General features: G+C 38.9%; 1 protein-coding gene across 2 annotated transcripts in view; it reads left to right on the top strand.

Annotated features, from left to right (window-relative positions):
- LOC110029559 (GPI ethanolamine phosphate transferase 1) overlaps positions 1–13270 on the top strand; it is a 97185-nt gene that overhangs the window by 73636 nt on the left and 10279 nt on the right. Inside the window, exon 15 of one of the 2 annotated variants that reach the window (XM_020731904.1) lies at positions 13099–13197. In XM_020731904.1, the coding sequence (XP_020587563.1) occupies positions 13099–13197 (99 nt within the window). Of the gene's footprint in view, positions 1–2934; positions 3144–13098; positions 13198–13270 lie in introns of those variants that run through there. The other variant, XM_020731905.1, reaches the window with a different exon arrangement.

Below are 13270 nucleotides of genomic sequence, written 5' to 3'. Positions count from 1 at the left end.
GTTGTGATGTTTAGATTGTTAATTGTTGTGCCGACGAGATAATATTAGTCAGGGTTGTATCAAGTTGTTTTGATGGTGATCCTTAAAAGACAAATGTGTATTTTAAGAATATAAATTAAAACTAAAATTAAAATAAATGTGTGTAGAAGTTTAGAATTTTTTTTTTGATTATGGTAATTAGTACATGTATTGGAATAGTATAAGATTTCTTATATAAATTTGAAAAACCGGCATGTTATAAGATTATTGTAGAAATATGAAACATTAGCATGCATATTTTCTTTTCATTGAGTTAATCTAGTTTAGAAGTGTGATTACTCTGTGTTATATTTAGATAACTCATATTTTAATCTTTTCTTTTTTGATTTTAAACTTTTAAATAAAATGAATAAAAGGTGAGTTAATATATACAAAAGACGAGAACAATAATCAGAAAGTTAAAAACTGCTACTCATTAATCCTTAATGACTATTTCATGAATATTTGAATATTTGACGGTTAATAATAGAAATAGAATAACAGAGAATTTTTTTACACTGACAGTCCATTCTCGTCTTAGTTAATTCCAAGTCTCGGGTCAGGCCGTGTCAATTTGTCCTTTAAAATAATCTTTGGACTAAATTGACACTTTTTTATACTTTGGGACTAAGATGAACCTCAACAAAAGCTAAAAAGACCATTTTGACACTTCTGTAAAAAAATAAGTATTAATCAACTTTAATTAATTTTCATTATAATTGAGTTCATCATGCGTGTTAAAAAAATATCGGACGACATATAGAAGTCTTCTTAAATGCCCAATTTTATTTATACATTTGTCGATTTTACGAATTTCCACTCGACTATGTTGATATATATATATATATATACAAATGACGTCGTCTTCCGTCTCGCTCGGCTCTGCTAGGGTTTCGTCTCATGACGAACCTTAACAATTGTTACGGCTTCGCTGCTTCTTCTCCGACGTCTTCGTGCCTGACTCTGTTTCGTCTCCCCGTCTTCCGGTCTTGCGAGTTTTGCTCTGCGGCGCAGCTTGTCTCTCGTCTTCCCGTCTCGCGAGCTTTCCCGGCTCGGGAGGTCCCGGCTCTGCGGCTCGTCTTCCCATCTCGCGGGTACAAATCGCGATTTCTGCTACTCGTCCTGCTTTACAGCATGTTCTCCTTTCCAGCTTCGGTTGTTTCGACGCGATTTTTTCTGTGTTTATTAAAGTTGCTTTCTTCTTAACGCTACACCTCTATCTTTAAGGGTGGCTTCAGACAGATTGTATGCAGCTGCCCTTGTGGGTGTTCACGCCTTAGGTACACCTAAATCATGTTTTTTCCCTCCTTTGTTTGAGTGGGTGGAGGACATCAAGAAACCTGGTAGGAAGAATGCGAAATATGTCATCTTTTTTACAGAAGCTGAAGGTATTCAACTTGCTTCTTTCTATCGTCTGAATTTGGTTGAGAAATTTCTATATGATTATCTCAAAATTGAGCTTATTCGCAAGAAATTTGAACTTATGTACCTTGTTGGGGAGTGGAAAATTGGACTATTAGATGATAGACATATTCTTATTCAAATTAATAATGAAGAAGATTGCACACGTTTATTTGTCAGAAGGATAATCTAGATTGATAACAGACCAATGAAGATTCTGAAATGATCTGTGAATTTTGACCCAAAGACGGAACCGCCAATCATTTTGGTTTGGATTCGCTCCCTGGTCTGAAATTTAGTTATTTTTCTCAAAAGGTATCGTACTTTATTGCCTCAGCTTATGGTAAGCCACTCAAAACGGACATTCTTACTTTTAATCTTTCTCGTCCATCTGAAACCAAAGTACGTGTTGAAAGAGACATTACTTCTTCCGCTTCTAAGGAAATTTGGTTGGGCACACAATACCATGAATATTGGCAGAAGATAGAGATTAAGCATTTTTCTTCGTATTGTTCGAACTGTCGTATGTTCGGTCACTCCAGTTCTCAATGTCATCATCTACACCCACACCTCAGATCAAAAAAAAAATAAAATGTTCTGCTAGAGGCAGTGATTTTATCTCCTTCTGATCAGCTCTAAGTTATTGACACTATTGATCATCAAAAGGATATACCTGACGACGTCCCTCTCAACCATTCAGTCTCCACACAATGTTGTAGCTCCCTCGTATTTGGAACCTCCTATCGTGGAGGCGAGGGAGATTCTTCACTCTGCCTGCCCTAGAACCTTTCACTGATATTAAAGTTGGAAATACTTCTACTGCTTCACTACCGCCTCATCAGATCCAGAAAGATTTCAATTTTACTCAAACTCAAAGAGATCATGATGTGCAACGACCTACACCTGTTCGGCCACATTTAGACCAATCCATTGATCAAATGAGTCAATTCTCGGATGAGGAATGACAGGTCTACACATCCAGGAGGAAGAAGAAGAATGAAAACCTACTTGAGCTAAAAAATCTGATGGATGATACTTTAGTTATTTCGGGTAATGGTACGCACCTTACCAATTTGTTAGTCGGCTCCCTTTCGAAAACTAGAGACAGAGGGAGGACTAAAGTGGGACGTCCCTAGCACTTTTGCGCATGTTGGTGGCTTTTTGATTTTTTATCTTTATTTATCTTTGTTTTATTGGGTTTTTGTGCGTGTTGTATTGTGTGAGTTAGACCTTCTTTTAGGCCTTCGGAAAAAGGCACTTAAGTTTAAATATGTAGCTCTATAGAATTCACCATCTTATGGACATGTCATTTTATGGTTCAAGGTTTGCTATTGGTATCTCTATGGTTTATCAACCCTCTTGATTGTGAGAAATTTTTTATCGGGACTAGTATGCATGTTCTATATTTTTATGGAAGGCAAAAAAAAGCATGATTATCTTTTAAGTAAGGTATTGTTTATTTCTAAATACAAAGCATTACAAAATGAGAAAAGCGAACTAAATAATGAAATACAGGGACAAGGCCAACAAGTGGAGATGAATCAAAAGCTAGAAAGGATGTGCACATAGGGAACATTTTGGACAGTGGTGGCAAATTTTTTCTTTTCCTCTTTTTCCTGGCGTATATAAGCTAAAAATTTTTATCCACCAACTTGTGCAGGATTGCTACCATTATAAACAATAGAAAGAGAATAGCGATTACCCGTGACCCGCATAGCAGAGAAACCTTACAAGTGTTCGGAGCATTGACCATATGGATGGGTATGTTATCAATCAAAATTGTTGATCTAGCATCACATGAAGGCATTAATCCAAGGCGGGATTCAAAAATGATTCATAATCTGAACGCAAAATAGCTTAGAAAAGTTAAATTAGCCACCAGTTCATTAAATGAAAGATTTTAATCAGATGGAAGATCCTCACTCCCATAGTCCTTATTCAATTTTAGGCATGCTTTAAAACATTTTGAAAAATTATGTTAATATTTTGCAAGTGGAACTGTAAGGAGTAATGCCTTCAAACGATCTTTTGCATATCGTCATATTATTTGGAGTCGATCCAAATTTCTTTCTCAAGTGGGGAAGAACACCTAATTTGACCAATACAGTAGCCATTAATGGTTGGGAAACTAGCAATAGTAGCATCTACTAGAAGCAGTTTACCAAATATTGAGGCAAAAGGGTACCAAATGAATTGATTGAAGTATTGAACACAAAGATGTGAGAAAGCCATCAAATCTGTACTACTAAATGGTTCCATTGAATAGTCAAAATGAGTTTAGCACATCAACATGCACATAATTGTATGTTTGTTGAGTGAAGAGTCCTATGTAAATCGTTTATTTACGGGAATAAATAAGCAGGACTGTATAACACAGAATCAAATGCAAGTTGGTTTTGAAGCTGTGAGCTATCTCTATGTTGGGATGGACCTAAGATAATTTACTAATAAGGGAAAGAGAACAAGACACATCTTGTTACAATGTATGTGAGCTGGTTTACCAGAATGACGAAGGTAGCTGATGATTAGTAATTCTAGGTCCTTACTGCAAATGTGTCAGGAAGTTAGATGAGAAGGCCAACAGAGGAACAAGATCCATATCAACCTTAATAAACTCACCAAAAGTGTGTGTTTGTATGATAAGGGAGATTCTACGGTGGGAGAAGCACATGAAATGTATGCCTCTATAGAAGAAGCCCTCATTGACAAGGGTTTCCCACACTGACGCAGGACACGGGACCACCAACCACCCTTCCAACATATCTTACAGCCCTCCGCCCTTTCCCTTTTCGCTTGCCACTTCGCCGACTACACCACCGCTCTCAGATCTTTTCGTTCGGTCCTAGCCGGAAATTGGTTTGTTGTTGTAGTTCCCTTTTCCGTTTGTGTCGTGTTTTAACCCTATGTCAATATTAATAAAAGTTGCTTTTGTTATCGCTGATTTCCTAACTAGTTTTGGTATCATTTGGTATCAGAGCTAGCCCAACTTTAGTATGATCCTAGGGTTTCCTAACATCCACCCCTACCCCAAGCCATCTCCACCAAAATTTTTCTTTCTTATTCCCAAACCTAAGTCAAAATTTTGACCTAACTCTGACCCCCCTATTGATTTTCAAAATCAGCAACCATAAATTACTTTTCCTACACCTTCAACGAGTCTCCTACACCATCTTTCACCTCCTAGCCCAAAATCCTAATCACGCCACCAAGGACATGCATGTCGGAGCCTTCGCGGGAAGAGATATAGCAGGAGATCCGTCGGCTTCAATAGAAGCTTATAGATATTGAGGATTGAATCTAATGGGAAATTAACCTCGACCGTGATTTGGAGAGTCGAAGGGGAGAATGAGAGAAACTTAGGATGAAGCGGGAGACACAGTACCAATTCCTACCAGATTACTATAGACATAAACTTTAGACTCTAGCTTCATAAGTGGAGGTACCACACCACTGAGCGACCCCCACATCTTACAGGCAGAAGTCAAACTAAGGATTTTATAGGCAAAGTGCACCAAGGGGAACACCCAAGACGACCCCAATGACAAACTGATTCAGAGTAGAGAACAGGTGAGAACAGGACACATCTTTAAATCTGTCATAGCTAGGAAGTATTGCAAGTGCCACAGATTTGGGCATGTGGAAACAGAATGCACAACCATGAGGGGCATTGAGCAGGGTGTTGTTGAAAAATTGGGCAATGATACGGTTGGTTCTGGAGAAGATGAAGACGTCAAAAAGGATTCTCCACTTGCAGGCAACGAGGAAGAGACACTCCAATTTCAGTTGACCCCAAGGTAGAGATTCCAGCTGAGGTAACAATCACTTCTTTAGAAGGCTGCGACTCTAAGGTAATGGGCAGTCTGATAGTGTATGAGATTATGGTGCTTGAGCTAGCATTTTGCAGACTCTGAGAGGAATATCAGTAGGACTGACCTGGGATGTCTACAAGGGTTATGAGTTCAATTAGCCGACATCAAATACAGGGTCACCATAAATAAGAGAAATGCATATATTTCAAATTTATAGACCCTCTTCTGAGTTGTCCCTATGGAGGGAGGTCTGGCATGTCGGTGTTAGTTGTGGAGTCTAATTGTAGCACCCATGAGCAGCAGTTTGGTTGGCTTCCATGTTGTCTGTGCACCCGATGCTAAGGCGTCGGACTATGGGCGCTTAAGTGTCCATTGAGTGTTCCCAGACCAAGAAGGTGGAAGTCCTGCTCCCAAACTAGACGCTTAGCGTTGAGGCGCCTATTTTAAGGGAATTGGGCGCCCAACGGCTTGGCGCTCGGAGCATTATTCACAAGAACTACTATTTATGTAACGAGCTCAGCCAGCATATGTGTAGGCTTGGAGTGTAACTCTTCATGTTTGTTCATCAGCAAAATCCTGGTGAAGTTGAGAAGTGTTGGTGAGAAGAATTTTGGATTTTTTCAACGTGCATTTCTGCGTCGGATCAGTAAGATGATAGTGGAGTAGTGCACTGTAAGTTTCCTCATGTGAGTGTGGAGAAGAAACTTGTGTGAATCCTTTGTTAAACTCTCTGAAATTCATAGTGAAATTTGTTGTAGTGTGGTGTTGTGGTTTTTTCCTTTTCTCGAATTTTTTCACGTAAAACTCCTCTGTTCTTTTCTAATTGTTTTTTTATTGTGCTTCTGATTCAAATTTATTGTTTCAATTTTCTTGAATCTTGCGATCCTATTCCGGTTTGACATTGAGAATTGTTTAGAGGATTCCAAAAAAAAACTGTTATTAGAGCGGGTTTTGATTCGAGTGGGAGCAATGGTCGAAGAAGCAAGGTTCAAGGTGGGGAAGTTCAATGGGAAGAACTTCGCTTTCTTGAAGATGCAAATGGGGGATTTGTTGTATCAGAAAAAATTATATTTGTCACTATGAGGAATCACGAAGAAGCCTGAGTCTATACCTATAAAGGAATGGGAAGTGTTTGATCGAACGTCGATGGGTTTGATCAGGTTAACACTTTCCTCATCTATTTCGTTCAACATTATGAAAGAGAAAACTATGATGGATTTCATGAAGATATTGGCCAAAATGTACAAAAAACCCTTTGCTTCTAATAAGGTTTTTCTGATGAATAAATCATTCAACATAAAAATGGTGTAAGATAGTTCAATGGCAGAGCATCTCAATAACTTAAATACTGTGACAAGTCAGTTGTGTTCTGTGATGATCAAGTTTAATAATGTGGTCAGAGCACTGGTGATACTATTTTTTTTTGCCAAAAAGCTGGGATGGTTTAACGACGGTGAGTAATTTTTTAGGGACTTTGAAGTTGAACTTTGATGATATAGTGGGTATGATGTTGAATGAAGAAGTTCGCATAAAAGTATCAAATGGTGAATCTTCAGGTTTTGCATTGAATACTGATAACAGAGGAAGGAATCTAGGCAGGAATACAGACACAAGCAGATCCGAGTCCGAGAAAGGAACGCCCTAGTCAAGCAAAGGAGAATGTTGGAACCACGGTAAGAAGGGGCATTTTAAGGACTGCAAAACTCCAAGGAAAGCTGGTGGTGGAGGACAAGATAGTAGTTTCTCTATTAATGTCTCCACAAATGAAATCCAAAATGATTCTCTGATGTTATCTCTAGTCAGCACTGAATCCTGGATAGTGGATTCAAGGTAAATACTACACTCAGAGTGATTTGGGTAAGGTTTATTTGAGAGATAACAAGGCCTGTAGTATAATATAAAAGGGTAATATTGATATCAAGTTGTCGAATGAAATAGTCTGGAAGCTTTCTTATGTCAGACATGTTCCTAGTCTGAAGAGAAATCTCATCTCTATGACCAGCTGAAGAAGTCTGGATTCGTGACAACTTACACATGTGATTCGTGGAAGGTGACCAGAGGGGCATTAATGATGGCTCGGGGCAACATTGAAAGCACCCTTTATCTAATCATTGAAATGATTGATTTCATTGATGTGGTTGGATTTAGGGTAGATGCAGGTCTATGACATTATAGGCTTGGCCATATGAACGATAAATGTATCAAGACACTTTCAATGAATAAGCTTCACAGTTTGAAATCAGTTAATCTGGATTTTCGTGAATATTGTGTTGATTCAAGCAAAAGAAAGTTTCTTTCTCCAAGAGCGGGTAAGTGCTGAAGTTAAAGAAACTTGAGTTAGTGCACACTGATATACGGGGTCCTACTCCAGTTCAGTCCATTGAAGGTTCTCACTATTTTGTCACATTCATGGATTATCACACAAGATACTTATGGGTTTATTTCTTAAAGTAAAATTCTGTTATATTTGAAGTCTTTAAGAAGTCGAAGGCTATGGTAGAAAATGTGACAGACTTGAAGCTGAAGTGTCTCAGATCAGATAATGGGGGTGAGTATCGTGATCAGTAGTTCAGGATTTTCTGTGCTACAAAGGGGGTCAGGTATGAGTTCACTGTCCCAATGACACCGCAGCAGAATGGTATGGTTGAGTGCATGAACAGAATAATCACGGAACGTGCTAGGAGCATGAGGTTACATGCAGGCTTGTCGAAACAATTTTGAGTTGAAGCAATGAACATTGCAATTTATTTGATTAATCGTAGTCCGTCAGTTCCTTTGGAGGAAGGCTTAACTGAAAAAGCCCAGAGTGACAAAATTGTATGTCTATCTCATTTAAGAGCATTTGGATGTTTTGCATATATGCATGCTTATGTTGGTTCTAGAAGCAAACTTGACTCAAAATCTGTCAAGTGTACCTTCACCGGATATGACTTAGATGAGTTTGGGTACAAGTTTTGGGACTATCAGAATAAAAAATTCATCAGGAGCAGATATATCACTTTCAACGAGATGGAGATGTATAAAAATAGGGTTAGAACTCAGGACAGTTCATCAGCTACTTCTGAAGAATTCAGATATGTGGAGATAGTTCTATGCAAAGAAGGTTGGTCTGCAAACTAAAGAAGAGCCTCTATAACTTGAAGCAAGCCCCGAGAGAGTGGCACAGAAGGTTTGATAGATTTATGTCAGAAAATGGGTACTTGAAGTGCCAGGAAGACTACTATTGCTTCATTAAACACTTCGGTAACTGTTATATTTTGTTTCTTTTGACTGTGGATGACATGTTGATTGTAGAGTCAGATATAAAAAAAAATCAGGGACTTGAATAATCAATTATTAAGTGAGTTCGAGATAAAGTATTTAGGTCCAACCAAAAATATTCTCGAGATGAGAATCAACAAGGACATGAGTGCAGGTACATTGAAGCTGTCTCGGGCAAAGTATGTTGAAAATACTCTACAAAGGTTCAACATGAGTGAGGCAAAACCAGTTAGCACTCCCTTAGGCAATCCCTTCAAACTATCTAAAGAGCTACCGCCTAACTTTAAAGCAGAGCAAGCACAGATGGAGAGAACTTTGTATGCTTCAACAGTTGGAAGTTTGATCTTCCTGATGATTTGTACCGAACCAAATATTGCATATGTAGTGGGAGTAGTCAGCGGGTACATGGACAATCCATGTATACATCATTTGGAGGCGATAAAATGGATTCTCAGTATTTGAGAGTAACGATAAAAAAGACACTTTGTTATAGAAATACAGGGATCAGTTTACACTAATTTGTAGATTCAAATCTGACAGGAGACGGGGACAGTAGGAGAAGTACAACGGGGTATATCTTCTTATTGGGGAGCATAGTAGTGATTGTTGAGAAAATAAAGTTATGTTTGACTTCAGTTGGGTTTCATGGAGGTTGAGATCGGGGGTGAGCCACATCACAGTATATGACTACGGTACATGACTATGAAGGCAAATTCAGATGGTGTAGCTACAGAGGACTAGACTTAGTGTTATCGATCTCCAAGTGGGAGATTGTTAGTTGTGGAGTCTGATTGTAGCACCCATGAGCATCAGACAAACTAGCTTCCACGCAATCAGTGCATCTGACGCCAATGCGCCAGCTATGGGCGCTTAAGCGCCCATTGAGTGTTCCCAGACCGAGAAGGTGGAAGTCTTGCGCCCAAATTGGGCGCTTAGACGCTCACTTCTACCATTGGGGCGCCTGTTTCCATAGAACTTGGCGTCCATGCGCCCAGAGCAGTTTTCATGTGAACTGTTATTTATGTCACGATTTCAGGCAGCGTATGTGCAGGCTTGGCCTGTTTGTTCATCAACAAAATCCCGGTGAAGGTGAAAAGTGTCGATGTGAAGGATTCTGGTGTTTTTCGACGTGCATTTCTGCGTCGGATCAGTAGGAAAAGTGTGAATTGGTGCACTGTAAATTTCTTCGTGTGAGTGTGGATAAAAACTTGTGTGAATCCATGGTAAAATTCTCTGAAATTTATAGTGAAATTTGTTGTGGTGTAGTTCTGTGGTTTTTCCTCCTTATCGGGTTTTTCCATGTAAAACTCGTATGTTCTTTTCTGATTGTTTTTTTATTATGCTTCTGGTTTAAATTTATTGTTTTGGTTTTCTTGAATCCTATGATTCTATTCTGCTTTGACATTGAGAATTGTTTGGAGGATTCTCAATGGTCCGAAGATGAGTCATTTAGTGTCATATTAGGAATATTATGTGGGGTTATTCTAAAGTAACTTTCAGTCCAACATGGTGCCTATCACCAGATGTCCAGATGCTCGATACCTGAGTCGTGAGAATACTCGTTTACCTACAGTTCCAGCTCAGGGCGTGTCAAAGTTGGGCGAATACCTATTCTACCAAAATGTGTTTTGGAATGACAATGCTTATAAGATTGATCTGCTCGGGGGCTGCAATGTTTCAGTCATGTTCAATGTCGTTGACTTGACATCGTACTTTGAAGAGCCCGGAGCTTCGACAAACAAGATCAAAGCTTCCGTAACCATGAGAGCCTGATGCGGGACTTTTTGCACTGACGCAGGACACGAGACTTCACGTGGCGGGATTTCACGCTACTGAACCCGAGCAGTCCAATTGAGGGCCGGTCTAAGGTGAACCTAGGCTGAGCAGCGTGGGATGAGATTTTGACTAAACAGGACTGTCGCCTGCCCCTCTCCTCCTTCCTTTTCTACTTGTTCATGTTGGAGCTATTTATTTGTTGATTTTAGAGTGTAGGGTTAGTTTTGTTGTGTGTTGCTTTTAGATTCCTTTATAGAATTGTTCTCCCTGTTTTAAGGTTGTATCCAAGGAGGTGGTGGTGCTTCGGTTGTATCCTACTCCAAGGTGGTGTCTTATCATCGTCTATTCTCCTCCCTAACCTTTCTCCTTCAGTTCCATTAGCCATCGACCATCTCCCTCCCATCTCCGCTGATATGCCGCCACTGCCTTGCTGTCCAGCCTTTCAAATCCGCCTTCCAGCACTCTATTCCCCTCCAACCTGCTGCTGGCCTTACTGTCTAGCCGTCCCAGCCGCTCCTTGCAGCTCGTTGGGCCCCCTATAGTAGCTCACCTTACTGTCCGGCTCACTTAACTATCACCCAGCACCCTTCGCCACCCTTCCCTCCCTACCGTCCCTCTCCCAAAACCCCAAACCAACCACCAACCACCACCCTTTCAAGACCCTCCACCCTTCGCCTTTTCCCTTGCCACTTCGCCGACGCCACCACTGCTCTTGGATCCTTTCTTTCAGTTCTGGTCGGATATTGGTTTGCTATTGTAGTTCCCATTTCTTTTTGTGTTGTGTTGTAACCTTATTTCAATATTAATAAGTTATTTTTGTTTCCGCTAATTTTCTAACTAGTTCTGGTATCACTCACATTGGAGCCATAATTGGGGATCATTTGCTTATCAATGGGTGGATACTAATGCGAGATTGAGAATTAGAAAAGGTGACATGGCACACCGTTGGAAAGGTGTTGTTGATTAGAAACTGACAAGGGGCAAGCCTGACCAAAATAGTATAGAAGTCATTCGAGTGTCAAGAGCTAATATGGTATTGTGCCTCACAAAAGAGACGCAAGCATTGGATCAACACCAACCATATACTGAGCTAAAACTTCTTTAGCTTACAAGCTAAATTCGAGAAGGTTTTGTTAATGTGGTTGCATATTAGGTTTTCATGCGGGCGGAAGGAGCACGTTTACTGTTGGAATTGCAATATTCCTTGAGTAGGAAGTGGGAAGCATGTACAATTGGCAAGCACAAGCTGACCGAGATGGGCCATGCAAGCAAGGCGAGTAAGCTAAATGTTAGAAACTAGAGTGGTTTAGAGAGCGATAATGTGCATATCTAGCCAAGCAAGGTTGGAGTTGCTTTTCTTCTTTAACCTACAAAGAACAATTTTTTGTTGTTAGTCTAAAGAAATTAAAAAGGATTGATCTTTTTTAGTAACTATGGTTTGTGTTGTCAATTGGGACTATATTAATTTGGGGTGAACGCTGGTCAAAAAGGTCAATTTTGAGCTAAGTTTGGCTAATAGAGAGCTTGATGCCTTATTATGTGAGCTTTATGATTCATGACTTATATGCTGTCATTGGGAAAATCCGGGTTTACGTTATAAGCATAATATATTGGTGTCACTATAGTCATGCTAACCACCTAGTCAAGAGAAATATGTTATGTTCTTACTAGCATGAGAATTTTTTAGTATGTTCATATCATCATACACATGTATATTTGATATTGCAATTGCTTTTTAAGCTCTTTTATCAAATTTTATTTTTTATTCTTGACAAATTGGTGTAGATGATGGATGAGTGACTGTTCCGTGTGTAAAAAATTAGTTAATGCTTGAACTTTTAGTGTGCGCATGTGTAGGTATATGTATATGTGTTTCCTTTTAATTGGTTCTAGTTATAATTTTTCTTTAATTATGTCAATCTCCGGGGAACATGTTCTTCTGGAGTTTAAGAGTACATTTTCATGCTAGAACACTCTTTGGTTCTGATATTCTAATAATCGAAACCATCATCATGAAGATCATGTGCCTCAAAGCATGCAGAGGGATCTTTTGAACATTCTTGTTCATTTTGATAGCATTAAAAAATAATTACATTAGCATGCCAAAAAAGGAAAGAACGTGTTAGTTCTTTATGTTTTAATTGAAAATTGGTGTAATGTATGCCTTGTCAAGTTTATTATTTATTAACAGAGAAAGCTCAGGTCATCGGATTATAGAACTCGGCTCCACTTGCTCGCTCTTAAGGGATCATACCTAGGAGAATTTGTAGGGTATTTGAGTTTGATTTCCTTAACATTAATTTATAATGTGTATTGTTTTGGGCTGAGATTGTCGGTTGATCATGGGTGTGTCAACTGTGCCATTTCTATGCTGAGGATTGGGTTTGAATGAAGTTTCATTATGCAAGGTTTTTAAGGACTTGTAAATGCATTGCAAAAGATTTTATCAATCTACATGCTTGCATTTATTTTTTTACAACTTGAACGATTGTCAACCTTTGGATCCATTCTAATATACTCTTATATGTTAAGGAGCTGGCCTTGAACACTTACTGATTTATGAACACCATCAATTTTACTTCCGCATATTGTGTATCACTTTAGTGCGATTATTAGGTTATGGATCTTATGGTTTGTCCTACCTGTTTGAAATGGATTTAATAAGGTTTCCTTTTTATATCATTAGATGTTGATAATAACATAAAAAATTTGGCGCTAAAACATTATTGATTTCTAAATTTCCTTAAAGTAGATTGGAATGCGTGTCTTCTTTCTTTCACCATCAGGTTTAGAAGTATCTCATTTTACATTTGAAATATGTCCTCAACTGCAGATGATTTTGTTTAATGTCGCCTTCTTTGGAACCGGTAATTTTGCGAGCATTGCAAGTTTTGAGATATCATCTGTTTACCGATTCATGACAATCTTCAGTGTAAGCTTTGTGTTTAGATCTATGTTTGTGTATATTTATATTTTCATTATCTGGATTGCCAGTCCTGAGTTGT

The sequence above is a fragment of the Phalaenopsis equestris genome, unplaced genomic scaffold (assembly GCF_001263595.1).
Source record: "Phalaenopsis equestris unplaced genomic scaffold, ASM126359v1 Scaffold000595, whole genome shotgun sequence".
NCBI classification, from domain to species: Eukaryota; Viridiplantae; Streptophyta; class Magnoliopsida; order Asparagales; family Orchidaceae; genus Phalaenopsis; species Phalaenopsis equestris.
Note: the sequence above shows the minus strand (reverse complement) of the source record. Positions and strands in the feature narration are given on the sequence as shown.